The sequence below is a fragment of the Salvia hispanica genome, chromosome 2, assembly GCF_023119035.1.
Source record: "Salvia hispanica cultivar TCC Black 2014 chromosome 2, UniMelb_Shisp_WGS_1.0, whole genome shotgun sequence".
Lineage (NCBI taxonomy): Eukaryota > Viridiplantae > Streptophyta > Magnoliopsida > Lamiales > Lamiaceae > Salvia > Salvia hispanica.
This window is the reverse complement of record NC_062966.1, coordinates 18,424,979-18,448,986: the sequence shown is the minus strand read 5'-3', so window position 1 is coordinate 18,448,986 and position 24,008 is coordinate 18,424,979. Positions and strand designations below refer to the sequence as shown.

General features: G+C 35.4%; 4 protein-coding genes across 7 annotated transcripts; 1 reads left to right on the top strand and 3 right to left on the bottom strand.

Annotated features, from left to right (window-relative positions):
- On the top strand, positions 1–3,095 carry LOC125205884 (protein COFACTOR ASSEMBLY OF COMPLEX C SUBUNIT B CCB4, chloroplastic-like). The gene is made up of 9 exons (XM_048105058.1): positions 1–143; positions 223–389; positions 705–804; positions 885–958; positions 1,377–1,561; positions 1,659–1,729; positions 2,145–2,228; positions 2,420–2,575; positions 2,773–3,095. The coding sequence occupies exons 1-8, from the start codon at positions 42–44 to the stop codon at positions 2,507–2,509; spliced, it is 873 nt and encodes a 290-aa protein (XP_047961015.1). The 5' UTR covers positions 1–41; the 3' UTR covers positions 2,510–2,575; positions 2,773–3,095.
- Positions 2,993–4,984, bottom strand: LOC125205883 (glycosyltransferase family 92 protein RCOM_0530710-like). Its single transcript, XM_048105057.1, has one exon. The coding sequence runs from the start codon at positions 4,982–4,984 to the stop codon at positions 3,212–3,214; it is 1,773 nt and encodes a 590-aa protein (XP_047961014.1). The 3' UTR covers positions 2,993–3,211.
- A 2,256-nt stretch (positions 4,985–7,240) lies between these two features.
- LOC125208678 (histidinol-phosphate aminotransferase, chloroplastic-like) lies at positions 7,241–11,262 on the bottom strand. Of its 4 annotated transcripts, none has more exons than XR_007174164.1 (11): positions 11,150–11,262; positions 10,800–11,078; positions 10,261–10,344; positions 9,971–10,125; positions 9,775–9,872; positions 9,466–9,574; positions 9,065–9,222; positions 8,192–8,334; positions 7,949–8,089; positions 7,593–7,807; positions 7,241–7,457 (listed from the first exon to the last, which is right to left on the bottom strand). XR_007174164.1 is itself a non-coding variant. In XM_048108336.1 (10 exons), the coding sequence occupies exons 2-10, from the start codon at positions 11,055–11,057 to the stop codon at positions 7,676–7,678; spliced, it is 1,278 nt and encodes a 425-aa protein (XP_047964293.1). In that variant the 5' UTR covers positions 11,058–11,078; positions 11,150–11,262; the 3' UTR covers positions 7,404–7,675. The 4 variants fall into 4 exon arrangements, 1 of the variants encoding a protein (XP_047964293.1); XR_007174163.1 differs by having other exon boundaries at positions 7,241–7,443; XR_007174165.1 differs by having other exon boundaries at positions 7,241–7,428.
- A 400-nt stretch (positions 11,263–11,662) lies between these two features.
- Positions 11,663–13,868, bottom strand: LOC125203505 (TORTIFOLIA1-like protein 4). Its single transcript, XM_048101860.1, has 4 exons — positions 12,999–13,868; positions 12,826–12,913; positions 12,153–12,502; positions 11,663–12,070 (listed from the first exon to the last, which is right to left on the bottom strand). The coding sequence occupies exons 1-4, from the start codon at positions 13,791–13,793 to the stop codon at positions 11,765–11,767; spliced, it is 1,539 nt and encodes a 512-aa protein (XP_047957817.1). The 5' UTR covers positions 13,794–13,868; the 3' UTR covers positions 11,663–11,764.
- Positions 13,869–24,008: the final 10,140 nt, after the last annotated feature.

Genomic DNA, 24,008 nt, shown 5'->3' with positions numbered 1-24,008 from the left:
TTATCCAAGAAAAAACAGAAAACTAGATTAGCCGATTCTCAATGGACGCGGGAATTCTTCAGCGCTTCGTTATTCCGTTAAACCCTCCACGCCAACGTCATGTTTCCCGCCCGCGCCAAATCAGGGTTTCTCTCAATTCTCAGGTGAACTGCAACCAATCTCCTCATCTTCTCATTCACAAATGATTGCTGAAAATTGACTGGAATTCGATTCAAATGGAAGGGAGGCTATGGAGGTCCCAAGCCCAAGAGGGACCTGCTCGCCGAATGGGTGTCTAAAAACGACGATTTCGTCCGGAGCTTGCCGATATACGTCGGCGGCGCATCTCTGGCGGTTGTGCTCCTCAATCGAGCTGTGTCGGGCATTGCTCCGGTTGCTGACGCTAGCAGGCAAGTTCAATTATCCTGTGATATCGAATTAATTTTCCCGCTCTAGATCCAAAATCGAGGAAATAAACGTAGGAACTTCAAAAATGCATGTTTAAATACGAATTGCTTGTATTTGCTACATTTACAAAAACTACTTTTAGTTTGGAAAACTAGAATGTGCAATCCTTTGTTCAGCTACGCATAATTTGCTACTTTAATAGTTTATTTCAGAGGTATGCTATCCTTACTGATTAGTTTTATGGAAAATCTGTAGCTTGAACTCTCTGTTAATGGTTAAATCAGTGAATTATTGAGCCTTTCTACTGTATCTGGCAGTTCCCAGTCTAGAGCAGATCTGTTGACGCTTGGTTTGGCTGTTACCAATATCTTGAATGGTCTTGTGTGGCTCTCGATTCGCCCAAAAACTATTTCTGTGGTGAGAAAGATATCTTCCATTTGATAGTTTTTTGGTATGGTATTGGAGAAAATGGTTTATTTTTCATACTTAAACTTCAGGTAGATCCTAATGGGGTGGATTGTCGAAGAATTTATCATGGCCTTCCTGAATCTGTGACTTCAGAGTTACTCTGGTATTTATATTTGTTCTATTTTAGCTACTTCTTTCACAGAAACCTTTTTCCAGTTCATCTTTCTACACTTCCACTCATTATAACTTAATGAATCTTAGGCTGTTATTTATTTTCAGATATTTATTGTTCCTGTTTTTCTCAATGTAAACTAATTTGTTCAAAGGAAAGAAAAGGGAAAGAAAAATCGGCTAAAGCATAGAAAATTATTTAGACAGATTAAAATCTCGGGTCTAGTTCCGACTGATAAATTTGTTGAACAACTCTAAAAGTGATTGACAAATGCAGACTAACAATGTTTTCTTGTGAGATATTACAGTAAATTGAGAATGTTGATAGTGGTTATATAGACTGGAAGTCTGAAATAATGTTCACTTTATGAAAAGCGGAAAAAAACCTGATACTTTTTGCCAATCCTCAGGGCATGGGAGTCTATATCAAATGCTACATGCTGCAGATCCCTCATTGTAGTGTATGATGGTATCTGCATTTTACAAATAGGGTTTGCTGATGTCTTGCAACCAAATGGAGATGAACCCATGGGTGTAGATGCTGACAAATTGATCCAAGGATCCCTCTATGAGGGACTTATGAGATCTGGATCACGTAAGATATTTTAGATGTTCACTTTGCATGGAAATTTTAGTTTTATTGTGGCATTTGATAGTGAATTGATATTGAATGAACACGATTTCATCTCCAGAAAGTTATTTGGCTAATCTGTCATTGTATCCTGGGAAGACTGAGCTTCCGTTTCTACCTTCAAATACACAGGTATTTACTGTAATTGTCTTATCTTTGAGGAAGATATAAGAATTCTCCAATCTTTCGTGACTAATGTAAGTTATGCTTACACAATTTACTTCTTAACCTGAATTTATTGCCTTATGTAGTATAAATATCATATGTTGTGGACTTGTGGGTGTAAGAGACAGTGAACCACACTCTTTAATTCACCATGGTGTAATTTGATAATTTTGTTATTAACCTCTCATTTGTTCCTACAAAGTCTTCTTCTGTATCATTAATAGACTGGTTCCAAATAAACATATGGCCTCTTTTTATTATCCCATTGATATTTTTATAAAAACATCATAATCTTAGTTGTATACTTCTCCTTGTGTCTCATAAATGTGCATGTAAATCAGTACTTGTGAAGTAATTTTTAGGAAAATCATGATGTGTTTAGGCTGTTATCTTGCAACCACTTGGTGAAAAAGGAATTGCAATAGTTGGTGGTGACACAATTAGGGGATTCACTACTTCAGACCAGGTATTTAAGTATTTTTTCTGTTTTGATGCTTATCTAGAATAAGGTTCTACATTTTAACAACTGCCAAGTTTTACATGGGCTTCTCATGATTTATTCTTCAATTGGAAAAATGTGACCATAAATATTCTTTGTCATCTTCATATTCTATGCACTAATTTCTAACTTTGTACATTTCTATTTCTCAATTTTAGGCATGGATCACATTAATAGCAGAGAAGTTAGATGCTACACTTGCAAAAGCTGTAAATAAAACTCAATTGACAGTGGAAGAGAATAGCTAATTAATCCAGCTATGACTTGAATTCCTGATCAGCCAATGATGCCCCTAATAATGCATCACTTCAATGGTAACTTCAAATTACTCAATTTATGTGTAGAGTGACTCGTAAGATGTTTATGTTCCTCGATGAGAAGATGACTGGAAAAAAAATGAATGACCTTTCTTTTGGTGCTTCAGGATTATTATTAGTATTATTGAAACGGCGTTAACATTAGAATTTTCAGGATAGTATATTTTGACGATTTTTCTTCGGGATATTTGTAGGCTATTCTCTGGCTAAATGCTAAAAGCCTGGCATCCCATTCTTTTGTTCCTGCAACACAATGTCCAATTTTCCGGAAGCACCATCAAGTTGAGCCCCACTACTACAATAGATTGAGAATGCCAGATTTTTTTGGATGTTCAAGCAGAGTATCTTTTCATGTAGAAGATACATTTTGTTGTTTCTATGCTACAGATTTTTTTGGATTTCATATTTCTAATGTCTTGCAATAGTTTCCTTACTTGTAAACTATTCATTCAATAATGCTGCTGAAGAGTTCAATCATTCAATAAGAAAGCTAAAACTCACTTCCTTACTATCTATAGCTCTGTTTCTAATCTATGGCCTCTCTAGTCTTCTCCCAAAAGCAGATGTATACAAATAGGAAAACTATAAATGAATGTCTAGTGTGATCTTCTCCTATACAAGTGGCAGGAACACTTATTGAGCACCGGCTGGTGGTGCCTCCCACGGCAGCAAACCGGTGTTAAAATCAGCCAGATTAGCCAAAACAAAGTCTCTGAGCCCTGTGTCCCAAACCTCACAGAACTTCTGTGGCCAATCAGGTGGCTCAATGGCTTCCGTCCCCAGCCCCGGTGCTCTGTCACGTGATCCCTCGTTCTGGTTCTGTTGCCAATCTGCAACGTATGTAGCAACTCTTCTGTAAAATTTTGCTCTAAATACCTCCCACACTTGGTATTTGTAATGATTGATGACTGCTGCAGTGGCAGGCAAATTCAGGTACTTGAATCCCTTTTTGAGGTGGAAATGGTGCACCACGTTGAGCAGGGTTGGGTCGAGTGCATCTGCCCTGACGATCGACTTGTGCCTCTCGGGACTCTGAAGCCGACAGCTGTACCCCACAGTGACCCCCTGTGGTGGCGCTGCGCTCAGCCCGGACGGCCCAAAGCTGTGGCAGGATGTCCGGATCTCAGCTATGGTGCTCGACCACGACGACACGTTGGCCACTAAGGTACGCAGTGAGCCCTGCTCTGCATACCCTAGTTTCCTGAATCTTTGGTGCTTGGGAGTTGTATATGGCAAGTGGAAATACTCATCCACATCCATGAATGAGACCCATTTGCATTCATCCTTTGCTCTCACTGCACAGTGAGAGAACCCTGCTTCCTGAGTCTTGATCCATGGCCACACATGCCGGCTGACGTTGTAGTTCTCTCGATCAAGATTTCGGACAACCTCATCTATCCCATCATCGCTGTTGTTGTCGTACACGAACCACCTCTCCACCCCCAGCCACGCGTGGTACATGATCCACTCGCGTATGGCTGAGCCCTGGTTCCACACCATCGTACACACACACAGCTCATATTTACCCTCACTCATCTTCCTCCCATCATACCCTAAATTAGACACCTTTGCCACAGATGGCACGAGCAGACGCCTACGAACATGAGGCTGCTGCACGCCAATAGTGACGCGAATCCCATCAAAACTATCCACGTTGCCATGGACTCGCAACCTCCGTGGCAACGCGCACCTCACAACTTCCTGAGCAGCAGTCAATGCCTTGGTCCTCGTCACGTACCTATCCTTCCTCTCCCGCTTCCCCAACGCGAAATGGCAACTGAATTGGCTCGGGTCCGACTTCCTATCCGCCCTTAGATTCAATCCTTTGACAAACACAACAACAGAGCTCTCATCTATTGCAGCTGCATAAGTAACCCTGTTCCAATGCTTCAACGATGAACTATCCTCGAAAACCCTATCCTCGCCACGCCACCTCAAATCCGTAGCAGCCGAATAATTCCCAACCGGAAGAGGGCACCTGACAATGATCCTAAACTCATCGTATTCATCTACAGACAGCACCTTGTTCACAGCAGAAGCACCACTGTAATTCCTGTCTTCTTCAATAAAATAAACACATTCCAATTTATCATCGTTCATCAACCCATCTTTCCTACCGCCGGTCACCAACAAGAGGACATGGTCGGGGAACAAAACCCTATCCTCAATCTCCAACGGTAACAAAACGCCCCCAAAAGTTTGTATTGACTTAGCAGTCGTAGTAGACAGTAAGGATAAGCTAGAAACGACTAGAACAGGGCGGAAAACGGAAGAAGTGAAGGGGAGTGTGTAGGATAAGAGGTAGAGGAAAGTGAGGAAGCTGAAGCAGAGGAGGAGAGATCTTACAGAAAAGAGAGATGGTCGGAGAATACGTTTTCTGTTGCGGCGTTGATCGGAAGAGCTCATCTGTTTGTTGGTGAAGATGAGTAATTAATGAGATTACGGATCTGATGATTTAAGGAAATGGAGAAAATTGGTTGTGCAGATCTGTGCGAGTGCCGACAGCGGTTGGTGCAGCTTCTTCTTTTCTTTTCTTACTTTAACGTTTGTTGCTTCTGTTATCTAGTAATTGTCGGAGAGATTACTCTCTCTCTGCTGCTTTATGGGAATAATAATCATCTTTTTTTACAGCTGCAGCAAGCTATGGCTGTTGCCTGTTGGAGATGTTGCTTATGTGGAGTTTGCCTTAAACGTGTGTGCTAATTCAATAAATCAGCTTAGATTCTTAATTATGCTTATTCATGTTTGGCTGACTATATTTAGGACTTATAAATTGTGTAATTTATGTTTCATGACTAGGGAGACTTGCTACTCAATTTAAGGCGTCTTGTTTATAATTTCCATTCTTGTGTAGTGGTCTTTAATTATAACTACAAGTCTCGAGTAATTTTCTTTGTTTCTTGGGTTGCGCATCTTCATTTTTAAATTGAAATGGGTAGCGAAAAATCGCGAAATTTTTTAACATTCTTTATTTCCCCGATAAAATTGTTAAAAATACACTCCATCCTTTAGGAGAGTCGGCTGCAAATTTGGACTTTTCAATAACCAACAACAGAAGTTGGATTTCTTCTAAGTTCTAAGATAGTACTTTTATTCGCTAATATATGCGCAATACAAAATAGAAAAAGTATCAATCGACAATAGTCATGAGGTCTTCATTACATTGCATAAATTCAAATTGACAATTCAAAGTATTCATTATGATATGACTACATAACACAGTAATTAAAGTACGCCTTGTTACCTTAATAAGTGGAGTAATATTCTGTGTTATTAATGTCTTGTTGAATTCACCTAATCTTAATTAATTGCTTCGTATTTTTAGCAAAGGTATTATAATAACAATTTATTAATCAATCTAAGTTACTCCATCTGTATCATCTGTATCATAAAGTTTGTCGCCATTTTTCATTTTCATTTGTCCTACAAAATTTGTCATATTTTATTTTTATCATTGTAGTAAACCTTTTATTCCACTAACTCGTTCTTACTTACATTTTGTTATTCCCTTCGTTCCTTATTGATTTTGAATGGAGAGAGTATTATAGAACTATTGTGCACTCGTCCTCCTGAAAATGATCTACTTTTTGTTTTTGTTTGTCCCAACCAAAATGATATATTATTAAATTTTAAAACACATTTATCTTTATTTTATTATCTCTTTTGATGGACAGAGGGAATAGAATATTTATAGTAATAAATAATTAAATGCTGCTTTTGTCATTTATACAGGTCTATAGTAACGGCCACGTGGAACGTTGTTTACACGCGCGTTAAAGAACGTTTAGGTTCGGTACATGTGGCAGGTAGTTGTTGGGTAGCTTGATTTACTTTCGGAAATTTAGGGTGATAGATTGATCAGTTTTAAAGTATTACTGGATCAGTTTTGGTCGTTTTCGATTATTTAATTGAAATAAATGAACTGGATAATGGATGCCCATTCTCTTTTGTTTTGCTTTTAGCGAGAGCATACTCATTCTCTTTACATTCACCGTTAATAATTCCAATAGGATCGACACCGAATTATAAAAAAAAATAAGAAAGTAAGTGAATGAACAAATTTAGCTTTACACACCATCTAAATGACAATGAAAAATTGGTGAATTTTGGAATTAAAATTTTCATTTTTGTACCCTTTTCATGAATTGAACAATTTAGGCTTGCAACACAGCTAAGAATATTCTTTTTCTTGACACGTGTGAAGTATAATTATTGTACTCAACTCGTCCCTTTCTAAGTGGAGCATTTTTAGTCCGACACCAGATTTTATCTAGTGTTATTTTATGAGTTAAGAACATATTTGATAAGAAAGGTGTGATATAAGAAGATATATAAAAACAATATGTAGAGATTTTTTTCATAATTTTTTGATTATAAAGAAATTATCTACATTTGTATAGTATTAAATAATAGTGGCTTAACTAGACAAATTGATGGGTTACATAAAAAGTTTTAATTATGGCAAGATTGGGTAGGGCTCTTGTCTTATATTAGGCTTTGAGTTAAACAAGCTTAAATATGATATCAAACAATTAGAAATGTGTTATTTAGAATTGTACATCCAAAAAAGGAAAATGTGGCATTTAGAGTGGGACGAAGGGAGTATATTGGTTTAACATGTTGCCAGAAAATCGTTTCATCCAAGAAGGGTCAAAAAAGATGAAATCTAAAAGAAAAATTCTTTTCTTCAAAGGCATACAAAGAAATGGTACATATAGAAAAGAAGAATCATAAAAAGTCTTCTTACCATATTTCAAGTTTGATTACAACAGCACGTTCAACGATTTTAAATTAAAACCATCATCGAATTATATAAACTTTTTTCCCAGTTTTATTCTTCAGTTTCTCCCCTGTTCAGAGAATATCTGCGCATTAAGCACTAGTGAAAAAGAGAAAAATAGCTTGATTCAACAAACCTGAATAAACTGCGCCTCCTTTAAGAGATGACTATTGTGAAATGGAATTGGAATTGGAATTGGAATTTCAATTAACAAAATCTGCCACTAGGGCTCACCTGAGTGCTTTTACACAGTTGGATTGAATTTCTACACGACTGCGCCCGCTGTAGTTCGCTCACAACAGTTTGCTTGCAGAAGATTAATAAAGGCGCTTCATACCCTCCATTAGAGCATCAGTATGCTCTGGCTTGCCTACGGATACACGGACATAACCCGCTAATTCTTTGTTACTGTAGTGACGAATCATGATACCCATTTTTGCGAGGTCTTCCTGTAAGGAGAAGTTACATATGTAAAGATTTGCAATGAACTGCTTGAATAACAGCCTTTAGGTTCATATATCTAGATTGCAATCAAACTACTCAAGCCCAACTTTTCGATAGGTCAGAACTGAAAACCAAAAACACCATACCTTCAGTTTCTTAGCATCTCTTCCAGTTGTCACCTCACAAAGAATGAAATTGGAGTAGCTTGGATATGGATTTAGAAATGGCACTTCTTTCAAAAGCTTAAATAGCCTCTCTCGCTCTTCCACCAAAGCTATTTTCACATTCTGATACAAATCAAATATAGATGTTGATAAATGGATGGCTCTACCAGTCAATAAAAATTACATGGCACATGAAAAGTGAGACAGAGATGTTGATCCTGGTACCTCTAGATAGGTAGGATTCTCTAATGCAGCACATGCTGCAATTTCAGCTGCTACTGACACATTATATGGCTGCTTGGCCCTCCAAAGGTATTCAATAATGCTCAATGGAAATGCTCCATATCCAATTCGAAGGCCGGCTAGAGCTGAATCACCAAAAAATGAATACGACCATCATTTATTATTTATAATGCATCATAGCACCCCAATATTATAGGATATATATATCAGCCAAACAAAAAACCTCGCACAAAACAGTTCATTAAGCAGTAAGTAGGTTTAGTTTTGCCATCAACTCAAGAATTTTGCATAATTAGAGCAGCAGTTAAGGCTTAAATCCCACTTCCCTGTAAAATATGTTCCTATATGCGCAGAGAGCAATCCTACAGAATGCCTAACATCAGAGAGTTGGTTTAACTGATGATGCGAGCGGACATACCCCACACATTTTGTCCGAAGTTGATAAATGAAGGTCATATAGATAGATTATAGAGGACAACTTAGTTTTAAGTAAACGGAATTCAATAGAATTTTCAGATGTCCACTACTACACATGGCCAGATCGCAAAGCTTACCAACCTAGTGATACACTCATATCAAAATACACATGAATTTTTTATCAATGGAAACAACTTTTAACCATTTTTCTGTTCAACAGCTATATCAAGTGATGTTGTATTGGATTAAGTTGGGTACTTGGGTGCGTATCAGCATATGAACTCATGACATGGGTCAGAGGTGTGTAGCACTGCAGTACAATCATTATACTGAGCTCCTACCCTAATTAAATTGAAAAGCCTTTTGGATTGTATGAAGACATCTCAAGCAACAGGTTTCATGTAGTGCTCAGGAATGGAAAAGAAGGGAGGAAAATACCAGCTCTTTTGCTAAATGTCCGGAGGACAATTAGATTCTCGTACTTCTTTACCCATGTCATCTTAGATTTAAGTCCCGCAAATTCGATATATGCTTCATCCAGCACAACTAATATTGGCAGACTAAGTATTTTCACAAGAGTTTCATCATCTATAATGCTGCCAGACCAAAAGAGGGAAATCAGTCCATAATAGAGAATAAGTTCAAACAATCAGAATAAAAAACGTACTAGTCATTAACCATTTCAAACATAATCTAAATGTATTGTTTCCAATGATTATTATAGTAATCTCAAATTGCAAACCGCAATGCAGTTGATTACTTTACTCTCTTCGGAGAGTAATGAAAAAAAAAACTATAATTATCAAACAAGAAAAAAGTATGAACTCAAGTGAATTTACCTTCCATCAGGATTGTTAGGTGAGGTGAGGAATATACACTTTGGTTTCTCCTTCTCAACAACTTCAAATATTCTATGCACATCCAGGCTGAAGTCGGGCTTCCTAGGAACTGTGAAATGGGATAAGGCCAGAGTTACAAAAGATGGACTGGGTGTTTTAAAGATGTGAAGACAGATACAGGAAATAAAAGAATAATTATATGCATACAGGCTACAGCATTTGATGTTATTCAATAACAAAATGTGTCTAATTTTTTAATTCAAGAAGAGCTGAAAGAGAAAAACAGACATAAGAGACTAAGCAGGTTACCCTTGACTACAAGTGCACCATTAACAGCTGCGTCAAACTCATACATAGTGAAAGTTGGTGGACAGTCCAATATTTTATCACCCGGTTCTAAAACACATCTGAAGGTCAAAGGAAAAAAATTCGTTGTAATTAGACCTTGAGAAAAAAGAACCCTGAAAGTATGAAAGACAATGTCAGAAATGATTGGCCAACAAACCGCATTATCAAATCAATAAGTTCGTCTGCACCACAGCCAGCGAGAATATAATCAGCTTCAAGACCAGAATCTTTCGCCAAAGCAGCTCGCAATCTCCGGCTTTCAGGATCGGGATAAATATAAGGGAATCTCAAAGAGCTCAAAGCCTCAAAAACCTACAAGAAAACAGTAATTTTGCAGTAAATTGTGCAAGGTATTGAATAATGGCCGCCACATGAATAATCGCTGCACAGCAAGAACTGAAATACTATCCCCACACAATGGAAGACTTAAAGCAATGTTAATAGTACCTCTGGAGGCGGACCATATGGATTTTCATTAGCATCTAATTTGATAATTTCCTCAGGTTTTCTACCGAGACGAGTAGACAACACCTGAACATGAAACACTAAATTTTAGAAGAAACAACTTAGTAAATAGCGATAATCAATAAAACGACTGACTTATTTGGTTTCAGCAGTTTGGTGGGTTTCAAAACTAAATGGCATTAAGAATCTTGAAATGCACCAAATATACTACAGGGAAAAGCTATGAACTTTAAAACTCCTTTGAAATAAAGTTCGTTTGTAAGTACACGAAAAGGAAATGAGGAAAAAGAAATTCCATTTTACTCAAAAAATGCGAATAACACTGACACGAAGACCTTGATATGCATCAATGTTATTAAATAGCATTTGTAATTTGATTTTGTTAACAGAAACTGATGACTAACATAGGCAGAACACTATAACCTCAGTCCTCATACAACAGTGTTTCTTCGTATGTTTTATCCATGTTCATCTATAGCGAGTAACAGAACAGTAAAGGTGGCGATTGGAGAAGAAATTACCTCGAAGGGGAGAATAGGTTGATATGGGGACAATTTACGGAGATGCGGCCGTATAAATGAATCCCCGGTCAGCTTGCCGCCTCCTTCCTTTGGGCTATCCTCAGTTACCGAAACGGCGGCGGAGGAGGAGGCTGGCGGGGTCATAAATGTAATTCTACTCCGCCTGAGATTCACCTGAAATGAACCACAATCGGGACTGGGAATCGGTCTGTCTACACAAAGAGATGAGGTCTTGCAGAGCAACTCGAGCACGCCCATGTATGACCAATTGCTCTCCAACTACAGAAATTATAGCTAATTGAGTAATCTGAGTAGAAGGAAAAAGGATTAGAGAAAGAATTCAAGCATACCTTGATTTCTTAGTGGTGGATGTCGCTGCTCTTGTGAACCCTAAACCCCCTTTTGGTAGTTGGAAAAGTAGCTAAGTAGCCACACACAAGCTTACGACAAGACAAAATATAGATTTTCCTAATTTTATTGATAATTTTGGCGTTTAAGATAATTTCTTAAAATATAAATATGCTTATACCCATGGAAATATCAATGAAATGTCTCCTAATTGCCAAATGGAATTAGTTGATTAATTTAAGGGATAATTGTAGCCAAAATTTATTTAACTTTTGGTCAAATTGTTATGCGTTAGGTTATCTTAATAGTATGACTATTGGACTTGAATGCCACTTATTTTAAACTTTTAATAGTAGGGATAATTGTAGCCAGTTGAAGATTGATTTTTGTTTCAATGGTGCATATTATCATTCGATTCTATACATTACATTCATCAAAATTCTCAACAATAAGGATTAAACCAACCAAATTCTCAACAAGACAAAGATGAATAAACCAAGAAACAGCAGAGCAACTGAAGATAAAACCTTTTCCTTGGCCTCATCTCTTTTTGCTACAGAAAAATCTGTATATATACAGCTTCTAGCTCGACCTAAAACAAAAGAATATCTATCACTTTACTTTCTTGGACTATCAAGCCTCGTAATAATCTTAGCATCCTTGTGCATAATCCCATTTCCATGACTGCTGCTGAAAGATGATTCCAACTTCAAATTAACAGACTCTCCTCTCCTCCAAAACTTGGGACTAAGAAACTCCCTTCCTGGGATCATACAGCAAGCGTTCCCCAACTCCTCACTTGTCGTTGAGATCCTTCGTGTTGGGAGAGCAAAATCCTCTGACATGACGCCCAGCACCTTCTCCAACCCATCCACTCGCTTCTCCAACGAGCTCATGCCCTTCTGAGAGCTCCCAATATACCTCTGAAGCAACAACAGATCAATCTCAATACAATACAACACAGCACAGCATAATGTAGTAGAAACCATTTTCAACAGCTAGTACCTGAAGGAGGCTGAACAAATTCGATTGCTGGCTTTCTATCTGCTGCAGCTGCCTTCGGATCAGAGACATGTCCTCAAACTCGTTCTCGTTCTCGCTCTCAAAGTCATCTTTGATATTGTCTGAACTGTCACAGGGAACCACCCGAGCACGGGTGTCCTTCTTTACATTGAACTTGTTACTGGCAGTGGGAAGGCGGGGTTTGGCGTCCTCGTTTCCCAGAGTGCTCCTCCTGCTGCTGCTGGTTGACGACGAGCAACTAGACGCAGGTGACCTCGGTGGATGCATTTTTCTCAGTTGAGGAGTTTCTGAGCTAGGGGAGTAATAACCAGCACTGCTAGTATCTGATTGAACTGACAAACAATGCAAAACATCAATATTCATCATTTTTACAGTCTTAGCATTCTTTGATCAAACAAGGGCTAATTATCAACTGAATTTGCTTAATTAGCAATGCGCCTTTTTGCATATCTTTAACTATCATCAATTGAGAGTGATCTAATGAGTCTCCCAATTATGACGGTTAGTATCTCATAAATTGAGTTCATCGCATTAATTAGGGCAAATTGCATACGAAAATAACATAGAATAATTTGAGAAAATTCGCCGGCGATGCTATATAATAATTTTTCAGCCAATAAACAAAAAAAGTGTAGTAGTAATTTGCTAATTATACCATTTGGCGAGGAGAGGGCTTCGGATTGCTCGGGAAGATCTTTCCATATCACCAATGCTCTGTTCATCTTTTCCCTAACAAGCTTTACCTGTAAATTAAAAGGTGAAGAAAACAGTCAATACACATTTTTGTCGCTTAATCATTGAAAAAGAAGAAGGAAATTGACTAATTACTTTGTCGAATCTCCTGTTCTCTAAAGCAGCTAAGCAAGAAGCCTTAAATTGCACCGACAAATTGCAGTCAGTCATCGCCGCCTTCTCCAAAACCTCCGCTGCTTCCTTTCTCGCAGCCCAATCGTCGCTGCTCAGGAAATCAACCGCCGTGGAAACGGTAGAATTGAACAAACTCTTACTCTTAACGCAATCGGTGCTAACGATGCAACCTACCAATGCGAGCAGAGCCGGCTTCGCCTTGCAACCATCGCTCCTGGCTAATTTCAAAACCCTAGGCAGCAGCCTCCTCATCTCCGCCGCGTCGGGATCCGTCGCCGCCTCCACCGCCGCGGCGAGGCAGAGCGCGGCCCCGATCTGCGCCTTGGAGTCCTGCTCGTGGAAGAGAGCTTCAGCCAGAGGCTTCAGGATCGCGGCGAACAGCGGAGGCGAGGTGACGTGCGCGGAGATGGAAGATACGGCGTCGACGCAGGCGGCGCGGACGGCGGAGTCGGGGTCGCGGAGGCGGCGGAGGACGGCGGAGATCATCTTGGAGACGTGAGGGGAGAGGGCGTCGCCGTGGGCGGCGGAGAGGACGCTGATGAGGCGGACGCACTGGCGGCGGACGGGGGACTTCTCGGAGGAGTCGGTGGCGGAGAGGCAGTTTAGGAAGGGGGCGAAGGCGTCGTTTGGGAGGGTGCGGGCGATGGATTCGAGCTCGTTGGAGGCCATGGCGAGGGTGTCTCGGTCAGAGAGCTTGTCGATGCAGGTGTTGACGCGTGATTTGAGGTCGCCGGAGGATTGCTTTGTGATCGCCATTGGCCACGGCGGCGGAGGAGGTGGTGGATGGAGTGGTGGAGGAAGTGGGATGGTTTCTTGGGTTTTTATACTCAACGTGCGTTGTCATTTCGGGATTTATTTTATTGTTAACTAAACTTTTTGCTTACTCTCATGCATATTCTCTTATACTCCTAACTTACTTTCTGTTTTATTTCATTCAACTTTTATTAAAAATATATTTTTATATACTTTATTCTCTTTAACAATGTACTACTCTGAGATTTAAAATCATAATTTTATCAATTTCTTTCTTTTGAGAGCATAACATTTATGAAATTTAAAACCATAACATTTGGTTTTATCAACTTTTCTTAGTGAGAACGTAACATTTTCGCCCACTGAAATTTGTTCTGTGTAAAATTTTTGGTGAGAGCGGTTTTAACATCTGCTATATTTATTAATTTTATCAACTGTCAATTTCAACAAAATTTATTCATCGATGGAAATACTTCCTCCGTTCCTTCATAGTTGAGTCATTTTCCCATTTCAGAAAGTTCCCTCATAGTTGAGTCATTTCCATATATAGTAACTTTCTTCTCTTTCTTACTTTACTCTCTCTTACTTTATTCACTTTTTACTTTATTCTCTCTACCTTTTTTCTCTTTCTTACTTTTTTATTTATTTCTCAACATTCAATTCTTAAACTTCGTGCCAAAAAATTCCGCCTCAACTATGAGGGAACGGAGGGAGTACTTAATTATGTAATGACGGATAACTGAATGAATGCACAGTACTCCCTCCGTCCCACAAAAGATGTCACACTTGTAGAATGGCACGAGATTTTAGGAGATTTTGTTTTCAGTGTTAAATTGAGAGAAAAAATATAATTTTTATATTCACGTGAGAGATAATTTTTTTTAAAAGGAGAAATATGACATTTTTTATGAAATAAACTAAAAATGAAATTATGACATATTTTGTGCGACCTGCATCGGTTGTCTCTTGTGAATGCTGATTTCTGAATTCTGATGGGACATGTGAATGGAGAGAAACAAGCTAGTTGCATTGGAAAATGGAAACTTGGACTGCCATAAATTCCTTTTCCGAAAATTAAATATGAAAACAAATTTAATGCTGAAAATTTTCGTGCACTAGTTGTATTGCTTGCGTGATGATTGGGACCAAAAATAAATATGGGAAGATTGATTAGATCAGTTAGGTGCAGACTATGAAAAAAGTTAAATAAATAAGACATCCTCACTATGACATTTTCTCCTCATAAAAATAAACAAGACTTCCTCAAAAATATATTTTCTCCTAAAAATAATTTGCCGGAGTATAATTTAAGTAGTATTGATTTAGTTCAACTAAAAAATAGTGACATTTATTTTATTTAGAGTAACATGTCATGCGCATTGTTGATTTTGCTATAAATTTGTTAGTATTTTATTGCAAATGGAATATAGTATATACGAACTTTAGGACGGTATAATTTACAGAGAATTTTTAGAGTTTTTTTTTTTTTAAGCTTTTAAATGGTTTATCACTTTATGTTTTTACCTACGTAAATTTATCTCAAGTTCATTGCCATATGCGATCAACTATCATGTTGAAGTTATGCACCAACCATATTTGTGTGCGTCACATTTGCTAAGATCCAAAAAAAAGGATTTAAAAAGATTGGCCATTGAAACTTGAAAGGCAACACTTTGGATTGAACTTTCTAATTTTTTAATAATCCAAATCAATTAGGTAATCTGTCTAAATACTTCATTGGTATCTACACTGAATTTCTGACAATTGACAGCATATTGCTAACAAACTATAGCAAATCCTGAGAAAGTCCCTGATTGACAATGGATATATTTAAGCGAAAAAAACAATACTACTATATAGTAGTAGTAGTACATAATAATAGGCATTGATTTCGAATATATATGATTGCTGTTAATTATTGATCAGTAATTATTTTGAGTAATTTATGCTATATTAAATCATGAAATACAGAAAAACGACAAGATTCCATCAAATTGCCATCCTGTAACATGATTGGAGCCCCTATAGATAACATATTTTATTTTAAATGAAAGAATTTCGTCACATGGTGGTCAATTTTACTTATAACTTCAGAGGATATGACAACAATTGTGCATGTTATTGAAGAAAAATTCTTCATAAAATTTAGTAAATGTTCTAGTACTACTCCATATTTTTTTACGTATCAAATTATTTGAAATAGGTGGCTTCTTTATATAAGTCCACTTCTACTTAGTGTTAGAAGACGTATACTCCTATTAAACATAGTAATACGATGTATGTGTCATATTTGAGTATTGTTGAGCATTTATTTTATCGCTTCTTTGTTTGCATATAATGCCCGGAGCCGGACTCGCGCAATTAATATACTATTTATTAGTTTAAAATATGGGATTTATTGGAAAGGAAAGACTATTAAAATGGTTGGAAGTTATTTGGATATTCATTGTCCAGGACTTTTGGATTCTGTTAAAATTGAAATTATATGATTTTGAAGAATAAAGTTGGTGTGAGGACTTAATCTTAATCATCAAACTAAACTTTGATTTCAAATACTACATAAATCAACTTTCTACTATTCTTTTTTTGATGAATACTGTACTTATAAGGTTTATTGATTGCACCGCTCGTACGTTATTGAATAATGTATAACTTTATTTATAGTTGAAGCGAAACTTTTCGACACGGAGTTTTAGAAAGAATACTGGGTGTGTTAAATAAATAGATAAAAAAGTAAGAGAGATGAAAGGATAGAGAGAATAAAGTATAAAGTGAATAAAGTAGTGAGAATAAAGTATGAGAGAAAAGTATGAAAGAGAAAAAAAATTACCATATATAGAAATGAATCAACTATAAAGAAACTTCTCAAAATGAAAAAATGATTCAACTATCTAGAAACGGAGGGAGTAGTCAGAAGAGTAATAATGTAATTAGTTAATCACACTGAACTATAGTCTATATACGTGCCAGTATAGGCTAAACTTTGAATAAGTCTTTGGTACATGACCGATTATTTAATTATGGTAACAGAAAAGAGAAGTATACTCAATGCAGGGCATGTGAATTAGATATGGGAGTGACATTTGATATCAAGAATTTTAACTCTGAAATTGCAGAAAATCACGTGAGAGTACAGAAGGCCATTCATTGATCTATTGTTGGGATTCCATCATCATGAATCAATTTTATTTTATTAATTAATTCTAGGGTCAAGTTAAAAGATTAGATTGAGCTGCCACATGACACAATAGGGTGTACTACAAGATGTCAAATTTTCTTTTTGGTCTCCTCGGCAGGGCAGTACAATTATCAATTATTGTACACTTTAATTTACTTTCAAAAGTTGTTACGTATTTACATATTAAAGTAACCTATACTTGCTAGTTGCTAGGTTGGGGGAGGGTTAGGAATTTTCATTTCTATATTGGAGATTGTATGTCATGTCTATTTCATGGTGATTTACTCAATTAAATATGCACTGGATTTTATTGGGATGCATGTTTTTCTAGTCTATATATACTAGGAGATGGAGCCAGAAAATTACGGTAGAGAAGGCAAAAAAATGAACATTCAAATTTTTCTTTGGAGAAGTTCTAATTTTTATCAGTCGACAGCTATAAACCTTAGATTTTTTCTGCATGTTCTATAATCTAAAGAAAAGGAAAATATTTTATCCATCTTTTCTATTATCTTGGACTGCATTTTATCCTATTAGATGGGGCAATTATATATACTTTTTTATTATAATATATGGAGGGGCAATTTAATGCTTAGTTAATAAATTGATATAATTTGCTATATGAATATATATGTACGTGGAAATTTGAGGTTGCCCCATTCTCACTATGAATTGGATACGTTTCTAGGACTAGTAACATTTGCCGGCTTTAGTGAATTTAGGTTATGGAACCAAAAGAATTGAGTATTAAGTTTGATCATTTACAATTCAGATTGTGACGATTCTAAGAATTCTTATCCTTTTGAAAATAGAAACATTTGAGTGGTATAATATAAATGATAAAAAATTTAACTGTATGAGACATATATGTTGTACTACTAAAAAATTGTGACAACTCGTGCAACTACTACGATGGATGTGTAATATTGTTTATTTTTGACTTGGTTAGCTAGCGTAAATTTATCAATGCAACTAATATAAAAGATGTGCCATATTGTTTACTTTTGACCACCAGCACCATACACTTGCAGATATGAATTAATCTAATTAGATTCTAATACTATTAAAGTAAACAAACTTGTCGTACGACGAGAAAAGAGAATTTCATACACCATCTTATAGCCCATGTATCAAGGCGCCAAAATAGTCCCTTATTTTCCATCTCCCAGTTGTACCATATAGGCATATACCTCGGAATACCAACTTGTTTTGAATATCATAAATCGACCACGTCATGACGACATAGAACATGCAAATTCACATCTTCTTATCAAAATTTGCAAACGAAACACCAGTTTGTTTTGAACATCTTAAATCGACTATGTCACAATGTGGAACATGCAAATTCTCTTCTTATCAGAGTTGGCAAATGGAACACCAAATCAGGTTATATATGAAGCAAATTTTCGGTTCTTTTGATAGGCACATTGAGATGTTCCACTAATTACAACAATAATACCAAAGTTTACTTGATATATAACTAGGATCATTAAATCAAATTTTAAAGTGTCCAAACATGAAGTGATGAAACACATGCCTTTCGTTTCAAACTTGTCCTCTTCTAAAATCATTAAATCATGTCCTAACGTGGAATTTTAAAATTTAGACTTCAAAAGTCATCGTTTCCTACCTCAAGTAAAAAACAATTACATATGATTTTATATTTTGTTACAGTTTATCTTACATGTCACGCCAGTCAATTAACTTATTAGTATATTAAATCACGTTTATATTTGCTTAATCTTTTCAAATTTATATTTCATTAATATTTTCTTCTCGCTGTCATTAAATTTATAATGTTTATATCTATAAAGTTTTCGTACTGTGAATTAAGGGCGATGGTATACATATACACATTACAGATAAATATTAGTACTAGTATTATCATATTATGGAGTAGTAGTTAGGTGTAAGCATGTAAGGTCACCTAAATCCTCAATGGAGCTAATCCAGTATTTATTCTCGACTATAAAACCTTTATTAGTACTTTTTTGCTTCTCAAGACTTATTTAAAAAAATAATTAAAAAGTTAGATAAATTATTCGTTGAATAAGGACAAAGCCAGCAAATAGAAATGTGGAATAACAGAAGCTGCTGATCCTCATTTATTTTATTTATTCACTTTCCCCTTTAATTAACAGTAGCACTTAATTTAATACTATTATAGTTTTGGATTGAGCGTCAGCACTCAACAATAATACATCTGGTAAGCTGCCAAGCTGTAATGGTTTAGGTCTTCTTCTAAAAAAATGCAGAATCATTATAACTAAATGGTATGGTAGGAATCAAGTGAAAATTAATTTTTTGTTAGAATTAAATTAAATTAAAATATTGAGAAAAATCCACCGAAGATTTTTATAATTAAGGAGTTGAAATAATTATATTTTCTGATCAATATTTAGCATTCTCACTGAATCATTTTTCCTGATTAAACACACACACACACACATAGTATCGTTCTGGCAACTAAACTAGAAGAATGATAGAAATATATTTGGCCAAAGCAGCAGCTGTCCTCTAAAAGTTAGAAAATTGTTGTTGGTTATCAACTAAGAAGCTATGGTTTATTTTTAATGGGAGAAAAATACTCCCTCCGTCCGTAAAATATTGTTCATATTTGACCCAGCACGAGTTTTAAGAAATGTGAAGAAAAGTGTGTGAAATTAATGTAAGTCTCATATTTATATACTAGTTTTATAATAGAATGTGAGTGTAATGTGTTAGTGGAAAGTGGAGTCCATTTACCAAAAATGGAAAAAAAACAAAGTGGACAACATATCGCAGACGGACCGAAATGATAAAACTGGACAACATTTCATGGACAGATGGAGTAATGATTAGTTTGTTATATATGTGAGGATTATCTGTATTAGCTTGCATAGTGGTAATGAAGATTCCCAAGCTATAATTATAATGCAATTATGATATGATTGCACAAGACTTTAGGAAATTATATGAAATCAGCTTGTCCCACATAGGGTAATTAGTCGGATTGAATGTCAAATGAATTGCCACTTTTGACTAATTTTTAGATTATCTTTGAAACATTTCGATTGTGCTTCCATCATTTGATTATATAAATTTTAGCATCTCATATTTTTTCAGAAAAATTTATCCCTGAAACTATATTGTTGATTTGATCGACATTTAGGAAAGTTCATAAAGATTAAAATTACTACAAATCAAAAAGTGGAGTTATTAATGAAAAATTTGACTGAATTGCAAATTTGCAATGGATCAAAAGTGCATACCTTTTATTCAATTGTTGCTATGACATGGCCAATTTTAATTTAATTATTCTAACTTTTCTTTACCTTTTACCAAGTGTTACTTGATAAAGCATCATTAATACTATATGAAAAGGAAACTTACCATGATTTCAAAAAAAGAAAAAGAAAAACAAGAATGACACCAAATCAATTTTTTTTTAAACCAAGTTTCGGGTTGATATATAGGTTACCAAACAATACAAACAACATGTGGAATAATTTATAATTTAATTGATAAGTCTCCCCCTCCCATGTTCCCTTAAAGGAAAAAAGAGTTAAAATAAGCAACTCTAAACAAATTAATGTTTGTCATATGATTAATTATGACAAATAATTCTCCTATAAAAACAGAGAAAAATATGAAACCATGACAACTAATTCGAAAATAAATACAAAAGAGTCACATGGATTCTGAAATGAAGTGTCACACTCCTCTTTCTAAACCAGGGAAATTTTGCATTTCCCTTTAATGCCCTCCAAGATTGGGAAATCAGAGTTTCTAAAATGTACCAGAGAAAGTGATCCAATAAGGAACTTTTGCATCTCTAATTAATTTAAGTCGAGTGATATATTTTTCACCTACCTTGCAGTTACCTTTTATATTTTGACAATTTTTTTTTTTTTTTACCATTTTTCATTTTTTAAACAAAAACCAATGCTAGGATAAAATAACGGCAAGCAAAAAAAAAATAATAAAAGCAAAGGTTCTATTCAAAATCACTAAAGAAGAAAAAAGATAATGAACTTAAGAAACATAAGAAAAGGAGCAACACACGTCATGTCGTTATCTGTCATCCTCATCCACCAGAAGAATTTGATAACCATATAACATGAAACAGAAGCACACATGAATGTAAATAATAACTACTCATCATAGTTTTGGATTGTGACATCAACCGTTTTTTGAGAATTTAAATGTGTCATATTAGACATCCATTATGTCGTAGAAATGGAAATGTAGAAATAATTTAACTAGGTTACCCTAGCAACATCTAAAATTGAGACATCGCCGTATCTAAAACGAACCCCGGGACTACTTATTAGAAATGGTCCACTCACCTCAACCCCGGGACTACTTATTAGAAATGAGTCACTCACCTCTTAAAAGACCTTATAAGAAGGAGGGTTATCCACACTTATATAGATTAGATGAAATATTCACCAAGTCGATGTGGGATATGATTTAGCGAATTTAACACGCCCCCTCACGTGTGGGCCGGAAAGGACATCGGTCTTCCACCACAAGGTAGGTAATACAAGAGATAAGAGAACCATCATCGATGTGGGTAATGCAAGAGATAAGAGAACCGTCATCGATGTGCAAGAGATAAGAAAACCATCATCAATGTGGGCCGGAAAGGACATCGGTCTTCCACTCGCGAGGTAGATAAGAGATAAAGAGAAATTCATCATCGACTTGAGCCCGCTCTGATAACATATTAATGAGTCACTCACCTCCTAAAAGGTCTTATAAGGGGGATGATTATTCACACTTATATAAGTTAAATGAGATCTTCACCAAGACAATGTGACAGAATTTAGAGAATTTAAAAATACTCTTTTGCTCATGGGAGGACGCCTGTATATATATGTGACAACTTCCCAGATATATAAAGGAGAGACTTATTCAATGTATATTGTCCTTCTTTCTCCAATTAAAAAAGAAAAATTCTTTTTTCACGACTTTTAATTTTAAACGTTTAACTGGGGTGGTAATTGCATGGTACATGCGACGTATGAGAAGAATTCGATGTTATGTTATCTATATACATATTAATATAGCCTATAGGATATACACATAGATTACGTGCTAATATATCACAATATTCATTCATATAGATCATTTTCATAGTTATATTAAATCTATAAAGCGCACATATGTAAATTACTAGACTAACCTTAAAACAAGCAATTTGGTAGTAATACTATTAATAATAGATAAGTATAATATTAAAATATTTGAATATTGCGATGCCCTTTAATATTTTTAATTATTAAAGCTCTATATAGTTGCCTAGTTGGTATAGGGCTATAGTAATAATGCAAAAAATTCGACCACTATATATACATATATTGTCTTTTCTCACTTTAAATCCCATTAGAGTATTTCTTTAATCCACCTCCCTCTTTCAAGTATTTTTTTAAAAAGTACCTATGATTTATTATTTTGTTCTTTCAAATTATTTTTCTTAATTCACAGTAATTATTAATTACTGATAAATCAAATAATCGATGAACGGCAAACCAAGATATGACAAGCGTACAGTGTTTTGTTTTGACTGGAGATTAATTATATTACTATTGCAATTGAACTAATTAGCATTTAATCTCTATTATTATGTTTGCAACAACTTCAACAGCCACTATAATTGCATTTCATGTCGCATAATGTACCAGTAATTAATGATTTATAGTCGATATATTTGGTGGAATATCATCTAAGGAGTTTTATGATGAGGTTGCTATTCTACATGTAATAATTAACGAGAAAATTAAATACCATCTTTTAGTTTTGGAGACCTAACTATATGCAATTTGAAGAAATTAATTCCCTTGGATTTTAGGCCTTTCAACAGATGATATAATGTTGGATTTAGACAGTACATGATCAATAGTCACAACTAGTCTCGTGATTTGGTTACAGCTGGATTTAAGGAACATCTACAAACTTCAATCTGATTTCAGAGGAATGTTTGCATTGCAACTAATGTGAATGATATGTGACAGGGTGTTTCCAATGATTAATAATTTAATTTGAGAGAGAGATGCTCCCATCGTCCCCCTTAGTTGTTCACTTTTGCTATTTTCATTCGTCCCATATTAATTGTCCACCTCCATTTTACCATAATTGGTAAGTAGGTCTCACATTCCACTAACTTATTTCACTTATATTTTATCAAAAACCAAAAAATAAAAATGGGACCTGTATTCCATTAACTTTTTATCTCACTTTCCTTTACATTTTTCAAAATCCAGAACCAAAGTGGATAATTAATGAGGGACGGAGGGAGTAACTTTCTTCATAGTATATCTCATACGGTCATACAGTACACTGGGGAAATACTTGCTATGTAAATTATGTATTCCCTCCAGGATCACGATCACGCTATTCACACTTTTATTTTTGGATCATTAATTAAGAATTGAGTAATTAATAAAATTAATATTTTAAATATAATACGAAAACATTTTATAAGAAAACACTTAATGAATTTTAATATCTAAATTAAATATCATAATTTTTACATAAAATATAAATGGTACAAATAGTTTGGGATGGGTCGAAAAAATTTGTGAGTAGCATAGGATGACGGAGGGAGTATATATAACTTGGCAAGCTTTCATTTGAGTACGTAGTTTAATTTGTGTGTTTAATCGAGATAAAATGCTGAAGCTAAACTAGCTAGCTAACTATACGAAACATGAAAATATCAAAAGAATTAATTAATAACTAAAAATATTTAGTATGTCAATCCAGCCCAAGACACTGAAATATTTTAGTTTCATAATTTCCTTGTTTATATCAGTTATTTATTAAATTTTGTCGATACTCTAAAAGATTTTTCATTAAAGATTGTTTTTTTTTAAATGCAAAAATGCAAAAATAAAACGTAATATCCAGATTTCCAAACAATGACAATTATTCTTACGAGATCTATATACACATGTAACAGTGTTATTATTTTTTTCTGAATAAAAAATAAACAGTGTTATTAATATTTAAAATAATACGAGATTGAAGCAGTTATTCCACTCTTCGATATGTCTCCA

What these genes read in the sequence shown, in the direction of transcription:
- LOC125205884 (XM_048105058.1), top strand. Translation starts at nt 42, where the DNA reads ATGGACGCGGGAATTCTTCAGCGCTTCGTTATTCCGTTAAACCCTCCA. An exon ending in GGGTTTCTCTCAATTCTCAG is followed by an intron (nt 144 to 222) that starts GTGAACTGCAAC and finishes TTCAAATGGAAG; the next exon opens with GGAGGCTATGGAGGTCCCAA. An exon ending in CCGGTTGCTGACGCTAGCAG is followed by an intron (nt 390 to 704) that starts GCAAGTTCAATT and finishes TGTATCTGGCAG; the next exon opens with TTCCCAGTCTAGAGCAGATC.
- LOC125205883 (XM_048105057.1), bottom strand. Translation starts at nt 4,984, where the DNA reads ATGAGCTCTTCCGATCAACGCCGCAACAGAAAACGTATTCTCCGACCA.
- LOC125208678 (XM_048108336.1), bottom strand. Translation starts at nt 11,057, where the DNA reads ATGGGCGTGCTCGAGTTGCTCTGCAAGACCTCATCTCTTTGTGTAGAC. An exon ending in AGAATCCTACCTATCTAGAG is followed by an intron (nt 8,090 to 8,191) that starts GTACCAGGATCA and finishes GATTTGTATCAG; the next exon opens with AATGTGAAAATAGCTTTGGT. An exon ending in GAGATGCTAAGAAACTGAAG is followed by an intron (nt 7,808 to 7,948) that starts GTATGGTGTTTT and finishes TTCTCCTTACAG; the next exon opens with GAAGACCTCGCAAAAATGGG.
- LOC125203505 (XM_048101860.1), bottom strand. Translation starts at nt 13,793, where the DNA reads ATGGCGATCACAAAGCAATCCTCCGGCGACCTCAAATCACGCGTCAAC. An exon ending in AGAACAGGAGATTCGACAAA is followed by an intron (nt 12,914 to 12,998) that starts GTAATTAGTCAA and finishes TTTAATTTACAG; the next exon opens with GTAAAGCTTGTTAGGGAAAA. An exon ending in AGCCCTCTCCTCGCCAAATG is followed by an intron (nt 12,503 to 12,825) that starts GTATAATTAGCA and finishes ATTGTTTGTCAG; the next exon opens with TTCAATCAGATACTAGCAGT.